Source organism: Trachypithecus francoisi, unplaced genomic scaffold (genome assembly GCF_009764315.1).
Source record: "Trachypithecus francoisi isolate TF-2019V2 unplaced genomic scaffold, Tfra_2.0 Lachesis_group11, whole genome shotgun sequence".
In the NCBI taxonomy this organism is placed as follows: domain Eukaryota; kingdom Metazoa; phylum Chordata; class Mammalia; order Primates; family Cercopithecidae; genus Trachypithecus; species Trachypithecus francoisi.
In genome coordinates, this window is record NW_022681456.1 from 83,668,343 (window position 1) to 83,689,692 (window position 21,350).

At 41.1% G+C, this 21,350-nt stretch overlaps 1 protein-coding gene across 5 annotated transcripts in view; it reads right to left on the reverse strand.

The window, feature by feature from the left end:
* DIP2B (disco interacting protein 2 homolog B) overlaps positions 1 to 21,350 on the reverse strand; it is a 269,875-nt gene that overhangs the window by 77,296 nt on the left and 171,229 nt on the right. For 3 of the 5 annotated variants that reach the window (XM_033222097.1, XM_033222096.1, XM_033222098.1), the window contains exons 4-5: positions 18,138 to 18,263; positions 3,489 to 3,701 (exon numbers count right to left, since the gene is read on the reverse strand). In XM_033222097.1, the coding sequence (XP_033077988.1) occupies positions 3,489 to 3,701; positions 18,138 to 18,263 (339 nt within the window). The remainder of the gene's footprint in view (positions 1 to 3,488; positions 3,702 to 18,137; positions 18,264 to 21,350) is intronic. The other 2 variants (XM_033222100.1, XM_033222099.1) reach the window with 1 other exon arrangement.

A 21,350-nucleotide genomic window follows, 5' to 3' on the forward strand; every position in this document is an offset into this window, starting at 1 on the left:
ACCGCGCCCGGCCACAAAATTATTATTTTGTAAGACTTCAGTAGCCTTAGTAAGATCAAATCACACATTCAATGTTTCTCAAAACATCATTTTCTATACAGAAAGGCTGGTAGAAATCCAGTGTTATAGAATAATCATAATAAAACTTGCAGTGACCTCAAAATGGAACCAAATAAGATCATAACTGGCTACTAATATTGTAGTCTCTCGAACATTTCTTGATGATGGTTTATCTAGAATGTTTCCCGTTCTACCAAAGACCAAACTCATATCTTGAAAGTGGGTCAGACTGCACAAGTTTCCAGATGAAAAAAAAAAAAAAACTAGATAAAGTCCACTTTTAACTTTTATACAATAATCCATAGGTAATTTGGATCTCCTTGACAGACAAGGTTCTTCCCTTGCTCCAAGTAGAGACTAAATAGTGTTGTTCTACTCTACTGCACATAGGGATTCTTTTTATTTTTCAGACAGGGTCTCTCGCTGTTACCCAGCCAGGAATGCAGTGGTGCAATCACAGCTCACTACAGCCTCAACCTCCTGGGCTCAAGTGAGCCTCCCACCTCAGCCTCCCAAGTATGGGGACCACAGGTTCACACCACCACACCCAGCTAATACTTGTATTTTTAGTAGAGATGGAGTCTTGCCATGCTGCCCAGGCTGGTCTCGAACTCCTGGGCTCAAGCGATCCTCCCACCAATGCCTCCCAAAGTGCTGGGATTACAGGCATGTGCCACCACACCAGGTCTCAAGATTCTTAACATGGAGAAACTGAATGAGTAAACTGGAAAAGATCCCTGTGCAACAGGGGCATGTAACGACAACAAAAAACACCACATAGTTTTTAGTGGCTTTTTGTGATTCTTGTAAGTCATATATTTTCCTCCCTCTAATTTCCTTCTTCTTACTTCTCCAGATGTTTTCTGTTTTTTTTTTGAGACGGAGTCTTGCTCTGTCGCCCAGGCTGGAGTGCAGTGTGCAGTGGCCGGATCTCAGCTCACTGCAACTCCGCTTCCCGGCTTTACGCCATTCTCCTGCCTCAGCCTCCCGAGTAGCTGGGACTACAGGCGCCCGCCACCTCGCCCGGCTAGTTTTTTTATATTTTTAGTAGAGATGGGGTTTCACCGTGTTAGCCAGGATGGTCTCGATCTCCTGACCTCGTGATCCACCCGTCTCGGCCTCCCAAAGTGCTGGGATTACAGGCTTGAGCCACCGTGCCCGGCCCAGATGTTTTCTTCTAAGTTTTTTGTAAAACTTAAAAAAGGAAAAAAGCATAATACAAACAATTTCTAAAATAGATTTGGGGGTAAGGTCTCTATGCCCCTTAAGTCTATAATTTTTTTTTGTTTTTTGTTTTTTTTTTTTTTTTTGAGACGGAGTCTCGCTCTGCCGCCCAGGCTGGAGTGCTGTGGCCAAATCTCAGCTCACTGCAAGCTCTGCCTCCCGGGTTCACGCCATTCTCCTGCCTCAGCCTCCCGAGTAGCTAGGACTACAGGCGCCCGCCACCTCGCCCGGCTAATTTTTTTTGTGTTTTTTAGTAGAGATGGGGTTTCACCGTGTTAGCCAGGATGGTCTCGATTTCCTGACCTCGTGATCCGCCCGTCTCGGCCTCCCAAAGTGCTGGGATTACAGGCTTGAGCCACCGCGCCCGGCCCCTTAAGTCTATAATTACTAGTCGAATAGTCTTTAAAGTTTTAAGTATACTAACATGAGTATATTCCAGTATACCTTTCTGTAGGATAATGTGGTAACAAAAAGCATTAAAACAGACTTTTTTTTTGTGGTCCAGCAATTCAAACTTATAGGAATACAACCTAAGGAAATAATCAGACAAATGCACAAAGCTGTGTGTTCCAGCATGTTCAATCCAACAGTTTTTATAATAGCAAAAAATTGGATACTATTTAATAGAGGAACAGCCAAATGAACCAGGGCAGAGAGTCACACAATAGTGTATATTGAAACCATAAAAATAATAGTGTAATGGTAATGATATAAAAGATGTTCATCACATACTGCTAAGAAAAGCAGGCTATTAACATTATGTTTAGGACAGTTCATTTTTGTAAAGTCAAAACCAAAATCTTACATATGTAAGTAAAATCTAGAAGAATATACACTACAGTAACAACACTAAAGTATTATCCATGGGAGGTAGGATTATAGTTATTTTACTTTTCTTTTACTTATATTTTGGAATTTTTCTATTAGGAACATTAATTACTACTGTTAAGACAAACATCCAAAAAGCAATAATGTGGATAAAATGGTTTCTGTAACTGAACCAATAACTTTTCACAGAGTAGTAGAAGCAATTAAAAATATACGGTTGAATGAAACATCTTGTTAACAAAAATTCAGGTAAAAGTTAACTGGGTATTAGGATAATATATTTAACAAGTAATAATGGTCTTTTTTAGACAGATGTGGAAATAAAACCTCAGCAACCATGGCTCTGTTGCTCCACGACTGGAGAGGTGAATACGCAAATCTCTGTAGCTGCTTCAGGAAGCTCAGGAAATGGCAGGGCAGGGCAGAGCTAAGCGTGCAGGACAAGTCATCAGCTGTTGGCATGTGGGTTTCTAAGAAGGGCAATCATACCCTCAAGGTAGATATTTCTTTAAAAATATAGTCTTGAATTGAAATTTTTCCAAGTTTTTCTTTTTTTAGAAATCAGTTAACAGAATAAAGATATATTAGGTGATACAGACAGGTCACTAAGATGAAATTTAAGACACCAAACTGCACTGATTGTCAAGAAAAAAAGGGAAAGATATCACAGACACATAATGTTAACACATATTACTTGATGTAATTTGTAACAACCAATTAAGCAAAAACAGAGATCTGAGCTGTACCTTTATCTGCAGATGTCACAACTCTTTAAAAAACACACACACACAAAACATAAAGCAGGGGCAAGCAAAAGCTACACTCTATACAGTAGCATCTGCAGTGTATCGATAGCAGCTCACAGGGTACCAATATCCTCAGCCTGCACACTTCAGTGTAGCAATATCACAGCAGCAAGGACAACAAATCCAGTCAAGACAAAAGGCCTCACTGATGTTGGTTCAGCATAGATTTTGCTCAGGTTTAGTGTTTTTGGTTTAACAGAATATAGATAACAATCCTGGGAAAAATCTAAGATGTTACATATTTTAACCTTTGAATAGATGGAATGTTGTTCAGCTGGGATAATTCCACACTGAGACTGGTGTTATATCTTGCAGCTTGAGTATTGCTTATGGAAATAGCTATGGCTTCAGGTGGGCAAAACTACGCACCAATAATGCAGGTGATACCTATTATTCCTGTGACAAATGTATTGCTGGTGTTTCCTTCTTTGCCTCATTAACTGTCATGTTCTCTCTAATTCTTTTTTTTAGGCCATACTGAAAAACCTAACACGAACCATAAACTATTTCCTGGATACTGGGAGCCAAATGGAATGTAATTTAGACTTCTTGGGTAGATCCAGCTCCTACCTATTCGAGTATTGGCAAATACATCAGCTAGAGACCCACTGGTTCCTTTGACCTCTCCGTGGGACAGCGTAGAAGATGCGGATGAAGAAGTGGACGATCCCTGAATTGAACGGTTGATCCAGGACTCAGCATTCTGTAAGCTCTGTTGCAAGGCAGCAGAGAGCGCAGCTTGGCGTCTCAGAGAGCCCTCATCCTCAGAGGCCGAAGATGTGTCTGTGTGGAATTAGAAAAAAAGAAGTTCTCGATCCTACCTAGAACAGAGACTTTTCAGTTCTTGCTCATTGGTCACACATTCAGTTTCAACACCAGCAAAACATTCTCATTCTTAAGGTAGATTAATATGTAAAGTTTCTCAAGAATCTCAAGGAAAAGTCTATGGACCAAAGCCTACAAAAATAAAATAGCCTAACCCCACAGGTAATTTTTAATTGTTTTCTTTTAAACTCTTTCAAAACATTTAAACTTCATTCCTGGCTTTTCTGTTGTAAGCTTAATCAGTAAGCTTAAATTGTAAGCTTAAATTTTTCTAGTCTATCTACTTACGTTCGAATAATACTGAAGTACTTATATGTCTTCCTGAATCTCTACTTGTGATATGATGCTACATTGATTTTGACAAAGTATTTATTCGTCTCTAAGGAAATGATCTTGACAGGGAGACATAAAAACTTAATTCTTGCTAAAAATGTATGTCTCAGGTCGGGCATGGTGGCTCAGGCCTGTAATCCCAGCACTTTGGGAGGCTGAGGCAGGCAGATCACCTGAGGTCAGGAGTTCGAGACCAGCCTGGCCAACAAGGTGAAACCCCATCTCTACTAAAAATACAAAAAATTAGCCAGGCACGGTGGTGAGTGCCTGTAATCCCAGCTACTTGGGAGGCTGAAGCAGGAGAATCGTTTGAACCTCAGAGGCAGAGGTTTCAGTGAGCCATGATTGCATCACTGCACTCTAGCCTGGGCAACAGAGCAAGACTCCATCTCAAAAACAAAAAACAAAAAACAAAAAACATATCTGCCAAACAGTGAGCTAGGTGCTAGGGAATTAAGTGGTGTAAACAATCCTTAGCCTGGAGGTATTCATGGCCTTAGTAGGAAAGGCAGCCAGTCGGGGGCATAGGTAAGCTTTCCAAGCATGACAGGAAAAGGCACAGCATCAGGATTTCTTTCCTTAATTTTCAGCTGGAGAAGAACTGTGAGAAATCCACTGATGTCTGTATTCAGTTTGGCTCTGACTTCAGGAAAATAGGCCTAAATTAGAAAAGCGTGCGAGGCAGTGGAAAAAAAACTCGACCAAATACAGGGAAGCAAAATCCAGGGAAAACAGAAGTCAGGAATCTATTACAGGGTTGTAAGCCTAAGAAGCACACAGTTAAAGAGGGCATTTGGTCTAATGTGAGATAAATCTTTCTAAATGATTTCTGGGTGTTATGATTTACAATTTGTGGATTGAATTTCATTCAGTTTTTAAAAATTAAACATTCTTCCTGGCTAACACGGGGAAACCCCGTCTCTACTAAAAAAATACAAAAAAATAGCCGGGCGAGGTGGCGGGCGCCTGTAGTCCCAGCTACTTGGGAGGCTGAGGCAGGAGAATGGCGTGAACCCGGGAGGTGTAGCTTGCAGCGAGCCGAGATCCCACCACTGCACTCCAGCCTGGGTGACAGAGCAAGACTCCGTCTCAAAAAAAAAAAAAAAAAAAAAAAATTAAACACTCTGTGGTTAGTACTGCAGAATCCTTTCCTCTAACTCAGGTGACACCGTAGGTTCATGTTCTGCTTTGGTTCAAAGAGCCAAACACATAACTAATGGGGCTGGAAAACTGCTGGCACCTCACAATAGGAACCTGAACCACAAAAAACGCATCTAATCCAGAAGTCAAATTCTGCAGGCCCAGAGCAAGAGAAAAAGTTAAAATAATGGGCTGGATGCAGTGGCTCAGGCCTGTAATCCCAGTACTTTGGGAGGCCGAGGTGGATGGATCACTTGAGGTCAGGAGTTCAAGACTAGCCTGAACAACATGGTGAAACCCTGTCTTTACTAAAAATACAAAAATTAGCCAGGCATGGTGGTGTGCACCTGTAATCCCAGCTACTCAGGAGGCTGAAGCACACGAGAATCACTTGAGCCCAGGAGGCAGAGGTGCAGTGAGTAGAGATAGCACCACTGCCCTACAGCCTGGGAGGCAGAGTGAGACTCCATCTCAAAAACAAAAAAACCCAGAGAGTTATATAATGACTATGCCCTTGCTTCTTGTTCTGTACTACCTCCAACTTATTATTTCACATTGAGGGAGGTCTGAGGCCTGAGACAGATTGTTTTTGCTTTTTAAAAAGTACTAATCACAATATGTGCCAGGAACTATGTCAAGTCCTGGGGGTTTGAAGTGTATGAGTGCTTATGACACAGTAAGTGCCCTAAAAAGGCTTACAGGAGACACAGAAGCCCACAGATAATTTCAAAAGATAAAACAGATGCTAATAAATGGGAGTTATCAAAGCGTTTCACAGGATGGGGACCAACCTCAGTCAGGGATTTCAAGTACTTCTTTGTACATAGACCAAAGACTTTAAAGAGTAAGGCAAAAAAATGAGAGTGGAGAGATAAACAGTGACCAGATCCCAAAGAGACAAAGTGATGAGGTCCATAAAGAAGAATGAGATCTAACATGTAAAAGGGGGGTGATTAAAAGAAAATTTCAAGAAAAAAAGAAATAATCATATCTGTAACCCTTTAAGGAAAAGCATTTTGTGTAATTTTCAGAAATATTCTAACATTTCAACTGTACGCCGGGAGGCAAATGTTCCTGTCTCAGCAAACATGTTAAAAAAAAAAAAAAAAAGGGAGGAAGTCGGGATAGGGCCCATAGGACAGGTGAATTTGACCTTAAGAATAAAGTATTTTCTTTTTTTTTTTTTTTTTTTTTGAGACGGAGTCTCGCTCTGCCGCCCAGGCTGGAGTGCTGTGGCCAGATCTCAGCTCACTGCAAGCTCCGCCTCCCGGGTTCACGCCATTCTCCTGCCTCAGCCTCCCGAGTAGCTGGGACTACAGGCACTCGCCACCTCGCCCGGCTAGTTTTTTTGTATTTTTTAGTAGAGACGGGGTTTCACCGTGTTAGCCAGGATGGTCTCGATCTCCTGACCTCGTGATCCGCCCGTCTCGGCCTCCCAAAGTGCTGGGATTACAGGCTTGAGCCACCGCGCCCGGCCAAGAATAAAGTATTTTCAAGGTAACTTATCTCAAGATTCCACAATCTCCATTGGATTTGTAGGCTGCTTTTACTATATCATGTATTTTAATTTGTTAAAGTTTAAAATCAGAATAACCCAATTTTCAAAAGACAGTAAAACCAGTATTTTCATGATTGGGTTTATGTAAAATTGGTTTCATTTTTTTTTTTTAATTTTTTAATTTTTTAATTTTTTGAGAGGGAGTCTTACTCTGTTGCCCAGGCTGGAGTGCAGTGGTGCGATCTTGGCTCACTGCAAGCTCTGCCTCCCGGGTTCACATCATTCTCCTGCCTCAGCCTCCCAAGTAGCTGGGGCTACAGGTGCCCGCCACCACACCTGGCTAATTTTTTGTATTTTTAGTAGAGACGGGGTTTCACCGTGTTAGCCAGGATGGTCTCGATCTCCTGACCCTGTGACCTGCCCGCCTTGGCCTCCCAAAGTGCTAGGATTACAGGCATGAGCCACCGCACCCGGACTTCATTCTGTTTCTATATTGGATCAATTATGCAATTAGGTGTATTGTTTCAATTCAATTACCTTGTTTGTCTGCCAGTCCTCAGTGTTTAATGACTTACAACTATGGGGCAGCTTAGCACAGTGGAAAAAACATGGCTTTAGTGTCTTCCATTCAAACTCTGGGATGCACCTCTTACTAGCTATGTGACTTGGGGATAAAATTACCCATCTGAGAAGAGTGTTTGCTTATTTGTCCATTTGACAAACACACTAAGCACTACATCAGTTGGTAGGAATAAAAAATTGGGCAAGAAGACATAGTCCCTACTCTTATGGGACTGAGATGAGTTAGAGGAATCAAGGCAGCCACCCAAGGAAGTAAGACCTAACCCAAGGCCTAATGGGTAAGTAGGAATTAATTATGAAAGGTAGGGAAAGTACAGTGTCAGGTAGAGGGGGCTGCACGTGAGAAAGCTTAGAAGGGACAGAAAACTTTTTGAAGATATTAAAGAAACAGAGACTAGCCAGAGCACAGGATGCAAGACTGATAGTCATGGTGATGAGACCGGACAAGTAAGGTAGCACTGGGCCACCAAGGGCCTTGTAAGACAAGCTAAGGAAACTTGCCTTTTTCCTAACCATAGGTGGGAGACCATGAACAAAGACACTGTACAGAAAGCACACATAGTAGTGCCAGCCCATAGCACCTGGCCAGTAAACATTAATGCCCCTTCTAATCCCCAGGAGAATGGTTAAAAAGAGTATGTATTTCTTTTTGATTTGGAACAACCTGAAATTCTTCCTAAGAGTAATTTAAATGGCTAATTTCTTCCTATAAGCATGAAAGGAAAGATGGCAGAAACTGACTAATGGTTGGTAAAAGAAAATAATACCAAATCATGCCACCTGAGAAATGAGGTGCTTACTATGACTAAGTCACCCTATGGCCACAGATAAGAAACTAGATGGGTAAAGTTAAAAGATGATCATGTGGTGAAGCCTACATAAAACATAGCACTGCTCTGGGATTGTATCTTTTTAAAAATCAAAACAAGGTCCCTTAAATATTACTATTTTAAAAGCAATTTGTCACCCAGGAAATTGTTATGAATTTGTAGAAATTTGGGCAAAATTAAATTAATAGAAATTTATCATTTTCTTATTGATTCTGCTCTGATTAAAAATAAACTCATGACTGGTATCACTTGTAAATAAAACATCTCCCCTAAGCTCTTATATATAACAAATACACAATAGAAAACACTTCTGAAAACATAGTTTGCCTTTCAGTTTATAATCTGCTGTGATTTTAACAAGGCACCATTGAATACTGGTCACCAGAAGCCTACAATCCATTTATAACCAATTAGTAAACATATAAACTATTAGCATGTTGGCCAGGCGCACTGGCTCACGCCTGCAATCCCAAGCACTTTGGGAGGTTGAGGCGGATGATTCCTTGAACTCAGAAGTTTGAGACTAGCCTGGGCAACGCAACAAAACCCTGTCTCTACAAAAAATACAGAACTTAGCTAAGTGTGGTGGCATGTGCCTGTAGTCTCAGCTACTTGAGAGGATGGCCTGAGCCCAGGAAGCAGAAGTTGTACTGAGCCACAATCGTGCTACTGCACTCCAGTCTGGGCAACAGAGCCAGATCCTGTCTCAATCAATCAATCAGTCAATAAACAAAAACATTTAGCTTGTTGATTTTAAGGGAAGAAAAGTGCTAAATTTTCTAATTACTTTTTTTTTTTTGAGACAAGGTCTTGCTCTGGTCCTCAGGCTGGAATGCAGTGGTGCAATCCCAGCTCACTGCAGCCTTGCCCTCCCAGACTCAAGTGATCCTCTTACCCCAGCCTCCTGAGTAGCTGGGACTACAGGCGTGCAATACCATGCCCAGCTAATGTTTTGTATTTTTTTGTAGAGAGAACATTACGCCATGTTGCCCAGGCTGTTCTTGAACTCCTGGGCTCAAGGGATTCTCCCAACTCAGCTTCCCAAAGTGCTGGGATTATAGGCATGAACCACCATGCCCAGCCTACTAACTTCTTAGCTGCTGTAGCACTCTTCTTCCTCAGCCATGTGTTCTTTGAACAAAGAACAGGAAATGGCTCTGTTCTTTTAGAAAATATATTATCTAAAAATGTTTATTTAAAAAAATTTAAACACTATACTGTTTATCCATTCCATTCCTGTGTATATACTCAAGAGAAATGAAAGCATATATCTATACAAAGACTTGTACATGAATGTTCATAGGGACTTCATTTGTAATAGCTACAAATGAGAAACAACCCAAATGTCCATCAATAAAGGATTATATAAACAACTTATAGTATATCCTACAGCAATAATAAGGAATGATCCACTCTTGTCATCTATACAACAACATGAATGACTCTCAAAATAATTATACAGAGTGAAAGAAACCAGGCATCCACATCCCCTGCAAAGTAAGTAAGACTGTATGGTTCTATTTGTATAAAGTTCAAGAATATGCAGACTAATGTACAGTGGCAGGAAACAGATCAATGTTTACCTGGGGATGGAAAAAGGTGGGGGAAAGATTATGAGGAAATCTAGGAAGAAGAGGATAATAGGGGAGAGGAGTGATGGAATTTTTTTTTTTTTTTTGAAAACAGGGTCTTGCTCTGTCGCTCAGGCTGAAGTACAGTGGTGCGATTACGGTTCACTGAAGTCTTGACATCCTGGGCTCAGGCGATCCTCCCGCCTCAGCCTCCCGAGTATCTAGGCCTACAGGTGATGTGTGCCTGTAGGCCCAGCTACTCGGGAGGCTGAGACGGGAGGATCGCCTGAGCCCAGAAAATATAGGCTGTGGTAAGCTATGATCGTGTCACTGCACTCCAGTCTGAGCAACAGAGCGAGATCCCATCTCAAAAACAAAAAGATTCATGAGGGTGAAAATATGCCTTTGCGACAGGACAGTAACATCTAAGAGCCAGTCCACCTGAGGGATATTATGTAAATTGGACAAGCTCCTAGAAAGACAGTACCTGCTACTAAGTTCCTACAACTGGGTTCATATATCAAGATTAGGCCCACACTGTAGCTTAGAATGGCAGGTAAGTTAAGACTCACTGAAATGAAGAACTCATTCTAATAACCACTACAATATTTGTCACCTGAAGTAGGCCAGGAAATGGGAGGTGACTGCCAAGTAGGAACTTCAAAGAATAAATAAATAAAACCACCACCAGGACAATAATATATGATCTAGAACCCATGGAAAGAAGTGTGCATGTGTGTTTCGGTGGGATGAGGTACTGTCAGGCAGAAGAGTGTCATTTTATCTCGCCTTGGTGGATTAGGGGAGTTTAGGACTTCCAGAAATACCTTAAAGAAAGGCAAAGGAAGTTTCTATGTAGACAAGGGAAAAATTTGAAGCTAAGAAGGAAAATCTTTAAAGACCCAAGAAAGCAGCCTAGGAATAAAAGCACAGAAAGATTGCAGAACACTTCCCAAAATACGACAACAAAAAAAGAATATACAGAAAAGATGATCAAAAAGTTAGTTCTGGAAGCAGGGCCAACCAGAACCTACCCTGAGCTACAAATTCTGAGCAGCTTAATCAAACACTATACCTAACTGGAGCAGGTAACTGATTCAGCAGACAAGGGTTAGGGGGACTTTCAGAACTACCCCAGATATTTTTGGCATTCCATAACCATCTGTCTGTGTGTATAGACAGCTGGCTAGGGACTGAAAAATTGGTCTGAGAGCTAAGTGGCAAGAGGTCCATGAGTTACCTGACTAGCTGAGATACTTTTGAGAGAAGGGGCACTCACTATTAGTAACTACTCCAGGGCACTCTACCCACAATGAATCTCCAAACACTGGTTCTCTAGGTATCTTCCCATATCTATGAAAAAAATAGTTTACAAAACTAATTATTATTGAAAATATTGAGGTAAAAAGAAACTTGTTTTCATTTACTGCCTATTTGAAAGCTAAATCAAATATGCAGCAATTGTTAGAGCTCCACAATTAACCAGAAAATCTTTACTTGAGGACAGGACAGAACGAGAGGCAATATGCCAAGTGACCTAGGAAATGGGCTTTCAAAGTCAGGCTGCTCTACACTGTAATCTCAGCTCTGCCACTGATAGGTGTTGAGCAAATCAGAGCTCAGGGTCTTAATTGTGGTGTTTGGTGCTTTCTTTCCACTCTCACTCATGGTAGATTATTTCTACAGTGGTTTTATTTATTAGCTCACATTCAGTGGATCTTTCTCTGTGGAAATCCTAAGCCCCACCCCCCACGGAGTCTGTATCCTTTCAGAGACAATTTGTGCCCAGGGTTATCATCAGCCTAAAGCCACATTTTAATTTTAGTTCTTACCAGGCAGGTAGTACCATTCAAACTCTGTACCCACTGACCAGAAATTCTCAGGGAAGGGCAGGCCCTGCCCCTGTTATTCCGAGGCCAGGCATCAGGCAAGCCTTTTTTTTTTTTTTTTTTTTTGAGACGGAGTCTCACTCTGTCACCCAGGCTGCAGTGCAGTGGCGTGATCTCAGATCACCGCAAGCTCCGCCTCCTGGGTTCACGCCATTCTCCTGACTCAGCCTCTCGAGTAGCTGGGACTACAGGCGCCTGCTACCATGCCTGGCTAATTTTTTGTATTATTTAGTAGAGACGAGGTTTCAGCGTGTTAGCCAGGATGGTCTTGATCTCCTGACCTTGTGATCCACCCGCCTCAGCCTCCCAAAGTGCTGGGATTACAGGTGTGAGCCACCGCGCCCGGCCTCAGGCAGGCTTTTTTGACAGGTTCCTTTTTTCTAATCACCCAACAGCTAAAGATGCAAGTCCCTACAGGGATCTTAATTCCAGCTTGCAACCTTAGACGGGCCCAAGATTTTATTATTATAGTTAAAATTAAGGTCCCTAGTTTACTGATTCTCCTCCCCACAGCCCAGCAGAAGTAAGCACTACCTCATCATTCTGATTTTCAGTGTTCATGATTCTCCCTTGCTCCTGTATACATTTAAAAAAAAGATGGTTACCTTTTACCCAGCATTTCTAAAAGAACATTTTCTTTCCCCTATCCTTCTAGGAGAGAATTTTCAGGTTATCTAATTGACTGTGTGTCTAAAAACAGAAGTCTGGGCAAGTTATTGAGTCTCTCTAAACCTGTTTTCTCATCTATAAAATGGGGTAGAAGACTATTAACTAAAAATGAAAAAAATATATGTTAAGCACCTAGCCCTTTGACTGGTAGACTGAGGGCATGCAATGAATGGTAACCATAACATTACCCTTATCAGCAAACCTTAAATTTTACAGTCAGGCATTGAAACAAATTCAGCCGGATACAGTGGGTTTTTACTGTACTTTGGCTTAAAGAACATTGGATATTCACTAGTCTCCCAAGCGATTGTGGACCACTGGTCACACCCCACACCAATCATAAAATACACTATTAAAATGATCTGACTGTATTAATTAGAGCACATTTATTATGGAGGTCTGATTTGCCAACTTTGTTTACTCTGTGGTTTAGGTTAAAATTAGAATATTTAGGGAAGACTCCCCAACCTGGTAAATCAGCAGGTATTCTAAGTTCAAATTAACTGACTGACATATATTTAGGACTATAAGCATTCAGAAGGCAATAGTTATTTAATTTGGTTATAAAAATACTCATTCCAGTACCATGCATATACATGAGTATCTTTTAGGGAAAGAGGATATCTTTTTTTTTTTTTTAGTTGAGGCCTCACTCTGTCACCCAGGCTGGAGTACAGTGCTGTGATTACGGTTCACTGTAACCTTGACTCAAGTGATTCTCCCACCTTAGCCTCCTGGGTGGCTAGAACCACAGGCACATACAATCATGCCCTGCTAACTTTTTAAAATTTTATTTTTATTTAGTACTATGAAGGAATTTTAAAAAATTATTTGTAGAGATGAGATCTCTTGCTATGTTGCCCAGGCTGGTCTCAAACTCCTGGGCTGAAAGGATCCTTGGGCCTCAGCCTCCCAAAGTGTTGGGATTATAGGCTATGAAGTAAAAAGAATTTTCTAAATAAACGTGACACTTTAGTGGAAAAATGAACACAATCAAGAAGATTTTGAGTCTGACACTTAATTGCTATCTGACCTGGGGCAAATTAGCGACTATGAACCTGCTTATTTCCTTATCGCTAAATCTGCCCTTCCTACTTTACAGAGTATTTATGAGAAACAAATGACACAGGGCAGTCATTAGTATGTGAAAGTCCTTTGCATACCATAATGTACTGTAATTCCATGAAGCATTATTAAAGTAGGTTAAAAGGATAATATTCCAGTATGTTCCTGGGTATCATTTTCACATATAGAAATACAGAGCAGGGTGTGGTGGCTCATGCCTATAATCCAACACTTTGGGAGGCTGATGTGGGAGATCTTTTGAGCTCAGGAGTTTGAGGCCAGCCTGAGCAACATAGTGAGACCCCACCTCCATCTCTACAAAAAATAAAAATATTAGCCAGGTGTGGCAATATGCACCTGCAGTTCCAGCTACTAGAAAGGCTAGGGTGGGAGGACTGCTTGAGCCTGGGAGGTTGAGACTGCAGTGAATTGTGATTGAGCCACTATACTGCAGCCTGGGTGACAGAGACTGTGTCCAAAAAAAAAAAAAGGGAAGGAAATTCTCTTTGTCTTCTGGCCCTATGAATTACTCTAGCTACTCTCAAGTGGAGCCCTGTGTGAGACAGACTTCTAAATTTAAGCCAGTTGAAATAGCTTACTGTGGTTTAGGGTCATTATGTGGTCTATTTGGTCATCTGTGCACTCTCAGAATGCAGCAAAGGGTAAGTCCACAAGGGTGCAGAAAAAGCTTAGAGGGAAAAAATATATGCTGTAGTTTTTGCATTGTGCTTTTTTATATGAATGAGTAATAGCATTACACAAAGAACCCCTACAAAGAAAGAGCTGAGGTAATTGCCTCATGACATTAGTAAATGATTTCAGCACATAAAGGGAACTGGATGGCAGTAATTCAAGCAGTCTAAAAGACTCTGAAAAAGGCCACAAGCACTAAAAGAACCATAGATTGCTACCAATTTAGAGAAACCAAATTTTCTAATCCACAAGATAGAAATTAATCAATAAGCAAATTTTAGGGTGACTGACATCTTATCATTTGAGAGTGATTTGTGAACAAAAGACAAATTATTTCCTATGCCAACTATTTACCATATTTTCCAGACTATGTGATACTATAAATAAAGCCAAAATTTCTAACATATTTTTCGCCTTAATCCTTTTTATTAAATCCTTCAAAGAGAGCAGCTCTAAATTTTCATCAATTCGGTAATTCAAACAGTTATGTGTTGAGTGCCTCCCAAAGAAGCTGACTGGCTGGTGCACTCTAGAAGTTATCCCAGAAACCAGGTGCATACAGGACAGCAAGTGCAGAGTGAGAGCCTTGACCCAAGCTCTGCTTTATGATGTACGCTGTAACATCTCAGGCAGTGTACAAAGAAAGATGCAACTAACTCCTGTAAAATGGTAGGCTAATTTTTCCCTGCAAGAGTGGCACAACTTTTTGTTTGTCTGTTTTAAGAGATGGGGTCTCACTCTATCTCCCAGATTGGAGTATGGTGGATTGATCTCAGCTCACTGCAGCCTCGACCTCTGGGGATCAAGCGACGCTCCCACCTCAGCCTCTCAAGTAGCTGGAACCACAGACAGGCATTACCACAGCTGGCTAACTTTTTAATTTTTTGTAGAGATGGGGTCTCACTGTACTGCACAGGTTGGTCTCGTCCTAGGCTCAAGCAATCCTCCCACCTCGGCCTCCCAAAGTGTGGAGATTACAGGTATGAGCCAACACACCTGGCCACAACTGTTTTATTTATTTATTTATTTATTTATTTATGAGACGGACTCTGGCTCTGTCGCCCAGGTTGGAGTGCAGTGGCACGGTCTCGGCTCACTGCAAGCTCTGTCTCCTGGGTTCACGCCATTCTCCTGCCATAGCCTCCCGAGTAGCTAGGACTACAGGTGCCACCACCACGCCCAGCTAATTTTTTGTATTTTCAGTAGAGATGTCTTTTCACAGTATTAGCCAGGATGGTCTCGATCTCCTGACCTCGTAATCCACCCACCTTGGCCTCCCAAAGTGCTGGGACTGCAGGCATGAGCCATCGTGCCCGGCACCACACTGTTTTTAGGTCACTTTTGTTTGAGATGGAGTCTCGCTCTGTCACCAAGGCTGGAGTGCAATGGCACGATCTCGACTCACTGCGACCTCTGCCTCCCAGGTTCAGTAGATTCCCCTGCCTCAGCCTCCTGAGTAGCTGGGACTACAGGAACACACCACCACACCCAGCTAATTTTTGTATTTTTAGCAGAGACGGGGTTTCACCATGTTGGTCAGGCTGATCTCGAACTCCTGACCTCCTGATCTGCCCGCCTCAGCCTCCTAAAATGCTGGGATTATAGGCAAGAGCCACCACACCTGGCTTTAGGTCACTTTGGTAGCTGGCCAGAAGTTGATTTTTTTTTAAAGCCTTTAATGGCAATGATTAATGTAAATTTTCTTCCTCCTCCCTTCCCTTGAACACAGCCTCAGCATTCTTCTGAGATTCAGTGTTTCTGTGGCTATCAGAGTACATATGCGAGATAAAACCTATTCCACATCGCTGGTTAGGCTGTAACAAGTTCTGGGAGATACTGATGTAGGATTAAACGACAATAGGCATCGGAAACAGCCAACTGGTAGCTCCTAAGATCTTGGAGAGAATGGAGTCGATCCCTAATTGTGGGAATAGCAAATTCTACTCCCTAAAATGAAAGGGGCTAATGGAAAACTTATGATAAGAGTTCTTCCCACATTTCCTCACTAGAGCAAAGTATTTGTCTTAGGCATGTGTGTAATTGTTGCATGACAGCATCAAGATACCCCATGTGGGGGCTGTGTGAGAAATCACTATGCAGGGTGCACTCAATGTTTCCCCGTGTTGTGAGAGAATTCCTCTTCTATTTGACAACACAGATGTCCCTCACAGCACATGAAGGCTTCTCAGATACTATCCAGAGATCCCCAGAACAGGAGATAAATGGGTACAGAACCTTTTTATTACTCTGTTCTGCTGAATACAAGTCTTAGGAGAAAGGACTGTATCTTTGGAATCATGAAATTATTATGTATAAAACACGTAATATGATTGAGAACATTAGGCCACAACTTCAAGGCTGCAGATAGAGGAGAACATTAGTATCTAGAAACACAGAGGCCTACAGTGAATTTGAAAGGACTACAGTCTCATTCAGCAATGAACAGCTGCGGTTTGTTTCTAGAGCTGGTGAATTCCCCTCAGGCAGTGACTTTTGTAAAAGGGGACAAAAAAGGTTTCCACTCCTGAACACTCTCAAGGTCCTTTGCTGCACTCTCACATTTCACCCAAAGCCATAAGGGCAGCCTATTTACTCTGAAACTGCGTATCTTTGATACAGCTTTGGAGGGGATTATTTCCAAGAACTACATGTCATGCTGCTCCCTACCCTTTGCCATTTACTGCAACTGAACCCTCAGCCACACTGCAGTGTAATCTGCCAAAAAGGAATAGCTACTAAACTGAGAGCCCCCTTTGTCCACGAGGATCCAACTTGTGCTGTACTAATGTGGAAGGGAAACCATCCAAGATTTTCAACGAGTAGGTTTGAGGTATGCACCATTATAGACACAAACTGTCTTATGGTGATAGCCGGCTAGAGGTATCCTGTGCTACATTTTGAGAAACACTTGAAGCCACAGAGCTATTTCTCTTTCAAACATATTGACACCACAGATGTGAAGAAAAAAAGCACACACAGTTCATGAGCCCACAGCATACCCAAATGCTCTGAGAAGTTAGCCAAAACCGAGAATAAAACTATTAATACTAATATGGATCAGGGAATAGGATCAGTATGAACAGCTCAACAACTTGACAGCTGTAAATCAAAGTCAACCACAAGGCAACCTAGGAATCTCCCCAAAGACGTAGTAAGTAGTTTAGGCCAAAAAAGTATGGGGAAATTTGTTCTCAACGATTTCATTACCAGTAACATGAAAGTAGAAAGAGAGACACTATATTGAGGCTCTGAAATAGATTTACTATGTTTAGTCTCAAAGGCCTGTATCAAGATCTTGTCTGGGATTTGATTTAAAAAAAATTTTTGTTTTGAGCTTCCACTAGAGAAGTATAAAAAAAAATTTTTTTAAGGTTTTAAAAAACTCTGGGAAAGATTATAAACAGACAAGACAACTTAGATTGTTTCCAGTTATTCCTCAAATATGAAGTTATAACTCTTAAATTTACCTTAGGGAGCATAAGGATTCAAGTCTGGTGAACAGGGATGGGATGAAGATACCTAGTTCCCACTGATCTCATGACCCCGTTATAAAAAGTATATTCTTAAAAAATATATAAATGTGTACAAAATACATTAACACACACACATAAACACACTTATATACATTTTGCAGGTCCATTACAACTTTGCATGATTGCTCTTCCATAATCGTTAATGACATAAAAATTTTTGTCCCAAGTCCAACTATTCTCATGCCTGCTGCAGAGATGAAGCATTTGGTTTAGGAGTATGAATGAATTAAATATATGACTACAGGTAGTATTTTTGGTGACAATGAAAGTGGCTATTTAACACAGCAGGATTTTGGCCTAAGCTTTGGCCTGTATTTATGACTACATAAGTTTGGGGATTACAGCCAAAAAAAAAGACTGGAAATTCAGAAGGAAAGTTTTTTTGTTTTGTTTTGAATAGTTTTACTCTTAAGGCATCTTTTTGTGTGTTATGACATGACAAGCAAAATCTGCCACCTCAGAATGTTCTCCTATATTCCTCTAATGGTGGGGAGAAGATTCTGGTTCTTACCTCAGAAAAGAAAAAGCAGAACTTATTTCAGGAACATCAAGGTAGTAACTGTCAGAGAGAAAAGGCTCTGATAAACCTACCAGGAGGCGTGCAGGCATCTGCAGGAGACTGAACAAATGTGGATCGCCTTTTGGTTGGCATGGGCAAAGCCATCTTCTGTTCTTTATGCTTTGCCAGTGCAGCCTGAACTGCTTCTGTGTGGATATCTGAAAAATTAAACATTTGCATTTATTAGCTTCGGCTCTTAAATATGTTTACCACTGTGAGCTGAACTATCACTGCCTCAATTGTTTAAAAAAAAAAAAAAGGTAAAGGGAATGTTCAGGTGATTTTTATTTATAATTTGATTAAGACCAATTAGAAATAAAAATCAAAAACAAAAATAAAAGAAGCCAAGGATAATTTTATGGAGGAGGAAAATGAAGTCCAGGATGATGTGCGACTGCTTAACATACCAGACAAAGAGTTGACAGAGATGTGGGGAGGTGGGTAGGGACAGAATACTGAGTCTAACATGCATCTGTGCCAGGCAGGAAATCCTGCCTCAAATGGAATGAGTGCTGTGCAGATGCCTGGAGAACACTCATTATTTTTCAAGAAAAGAAGCTTAGGATTTTCTTAACTGTCTGAAAGAAAACTTTGTTGAGACCCCTCAGTTCCATGTCACAGGAAGAGAAGGATTGATTTTGATCTAGAAAAACACAAGGGCAGATGTTACTTGTTTGCCACTTTGGGCACAAAAAATTTCAGCTCTCTACTTGAATGTTTAATAGGAATCTCAAAATTAACACATCCAAACAAAACTCTTCATTTTCTACCCCCACCCCAAAGCTCACTCTATAGTTCCACAAAATTAAATCATACTGTGTATAGTATTGTATTCTGCTTTAAAAAACAAACAAACAAACAAAACCTCTTACAAAATCTTACTGAGGTAGATAACAGCTGAGGTAGCTTCCGAAGTCACAAAAAGGTTTCCTCTTGTCTAGGAATGGGCCTAATCCACACACAAACTATCCTTCCATACCTCTCTGTAAAGTAAATACACCCCTTACAAGAGCTAGACAATGAGATCTTTTTGCTTTTTTTTTTTTTTTTTTTGGAATTTAAACTCTGAATCAGGAAACTGCAGGTCCTAAAATGGAATCACTTTAATGACAATGCGACAATGCCCTAGAAAGAAGGAAGGTTTTAAAAAGGTTGAGATTTCCAGAGTTATCTCTCCTTTCTAGGGGTTTCTCAAATGTTGATTTGTTTCTATGACCTACCTCAGCTATTTAAGGTAGCCTATGTAAGTTGGCCTATTTCTTTTTTTTTTTGAGACGGAGTGTCGCTCTGTCGCCCAGGCTGGAGTGCAGTGGCGCAACCTCAGCTCACTGCAACCTCCGCCTCTTGGGTTCAAGCCATTCTCCTGCCTCAGCCACCCAAGTAGCTGGGACTACAGGTATGCGCCACCATGCCTGGCTAATTTTTGTATTTTTAGGAGAGACAGGGTTTCACCATGTTGGTCAGGCTGATCTCGAACTCCTGACCTTGTGATCCACCCGTCTCGGCCTCCTAAAGTGCTGGGATTATAGGTGTGAGCCACTGCACCCGGCCAGACTCTGTTTCTTGCAACCAAAAAACCTCCACTAATACAACTAGAAACATCTCACTGTGTAAATACAGACCAGCAACAAAACTTTTTAAGGGCTGCATAGTATTTCACTGCATGAATGTGCCATGATTTACTTACACAACTCCTTGTTATCAGATACTAGGTTATTTCCAATTTTTTGTAACTATTCATAGAAAGAATAATTCAGTATTTTCACCTTAGAACATGTCTAATTATTTTCTTGGAATTAATTCCAATAACTGCTGAGATCAAAGTACATGTACTTCTTTTTCCAGAAATGTTTCAAACTTATTTCCTAAAAATAAGGAACTTTCTCTTATAAAACCCCAGGACATTATTCAAAATCCAGAAAAATTGGCCTGGTGCAATTGGCTCACACCTGTAATCCCAGCACTTTGGGAGGCCTAAGTGGGCAGATAACTTGAAGTCAGGAATTCGAGACCAGCCTGGCTAACATGGTAAAACCCTGTCTCTCCTAAAAATACAGAAATTAGCCAGGCATGGTGGCATGCGCCTGTAATCCCAGCTACTCAGGAGGCTGAGGCAGAAGAATCACTTGAACCCAGGAGGTGGAGCTTGCAGTGAGCCGAGATCACACCACTGCACTCCAGCCTGGATGACAGAGCAAGACTCTGTCTCAAAAAAACAAAACAAGAAACCCCAGAAATTCTTGGGTTTTTTTTGTTGTTGTTGTTTTGTTTTGTTTTCTTGACATAAGGTATTGCTACGTATGTGGCCCAGGGTTCGTCTTGAACTGGGCTCCAACGATCCACCTGCCTCAGCCTCCTAAAGTGCTGGGATTACAGGTTTGAGCCAATGAGCCCAGCCAAAATACAGAAATTCAACACTGATACAAACTATTATCTAACCCACAAATTATACTCCAAAATAGTCTATTGTCCCAATAATGTCCTCTTTAGGTTTTCCTCCCACCATTTTTCCTGATCTGGGATCTACTGGAGGAAATCCTACTTAGTTGTCCTATCTGTTGATTCTCTTATAATCCAGGACTGTTTCTCAGCCTTACTTTTTCTTTTATTATCTTGATATTTTTGTACAGACTAGTTATTTTGTAAAATGTTCTTTAATTTTGGCTTGATATTTCCTTATAATTAGTTTCAGGTTATACATTTTGGCAGAAACACCATAGAAATAATTTGTTGTCTTCTTCTTCTTCTTTTTTTTTGGTAAAGGTGGGGTCTCACTACATTGCCCAGGCTGGTCTCCAACTACCGGTCTCAAGGAATCCTCCTGCTTCAGCCCCCAAAATGCTGCACTGGGATTACAGGCATGAGTCACCATGCCCAGCCAGAAATAATGTCTTTCTCAAAACACGATGTCAGGAGGTGTCTCACTCCATTATGGTAATATAACTTTAATTACAAAGTTGGTTAGTGTGGTGAATATGGTATCTGCCAAATAAACTCACTGTAAACTTACCATTCTTCCCTTCGCAATTAGTAAGTAATTCATGGGAGGATACTTTTGAGACTACGTAAATGTTACATACTTTGTCAACCTTTCAACTCACTAATTTTAGCACCCATTGATAATTCTTGCTGGAACCAATTTTTTTTTTTTTTTTTTAAATAGAGATGGGGTCTCCCTATGTTGCCCAGGCTGGTCTCAAACTCCTGGGCTCAAGGGATTCTCCTGCCTTGGCATCCAAAAGTGA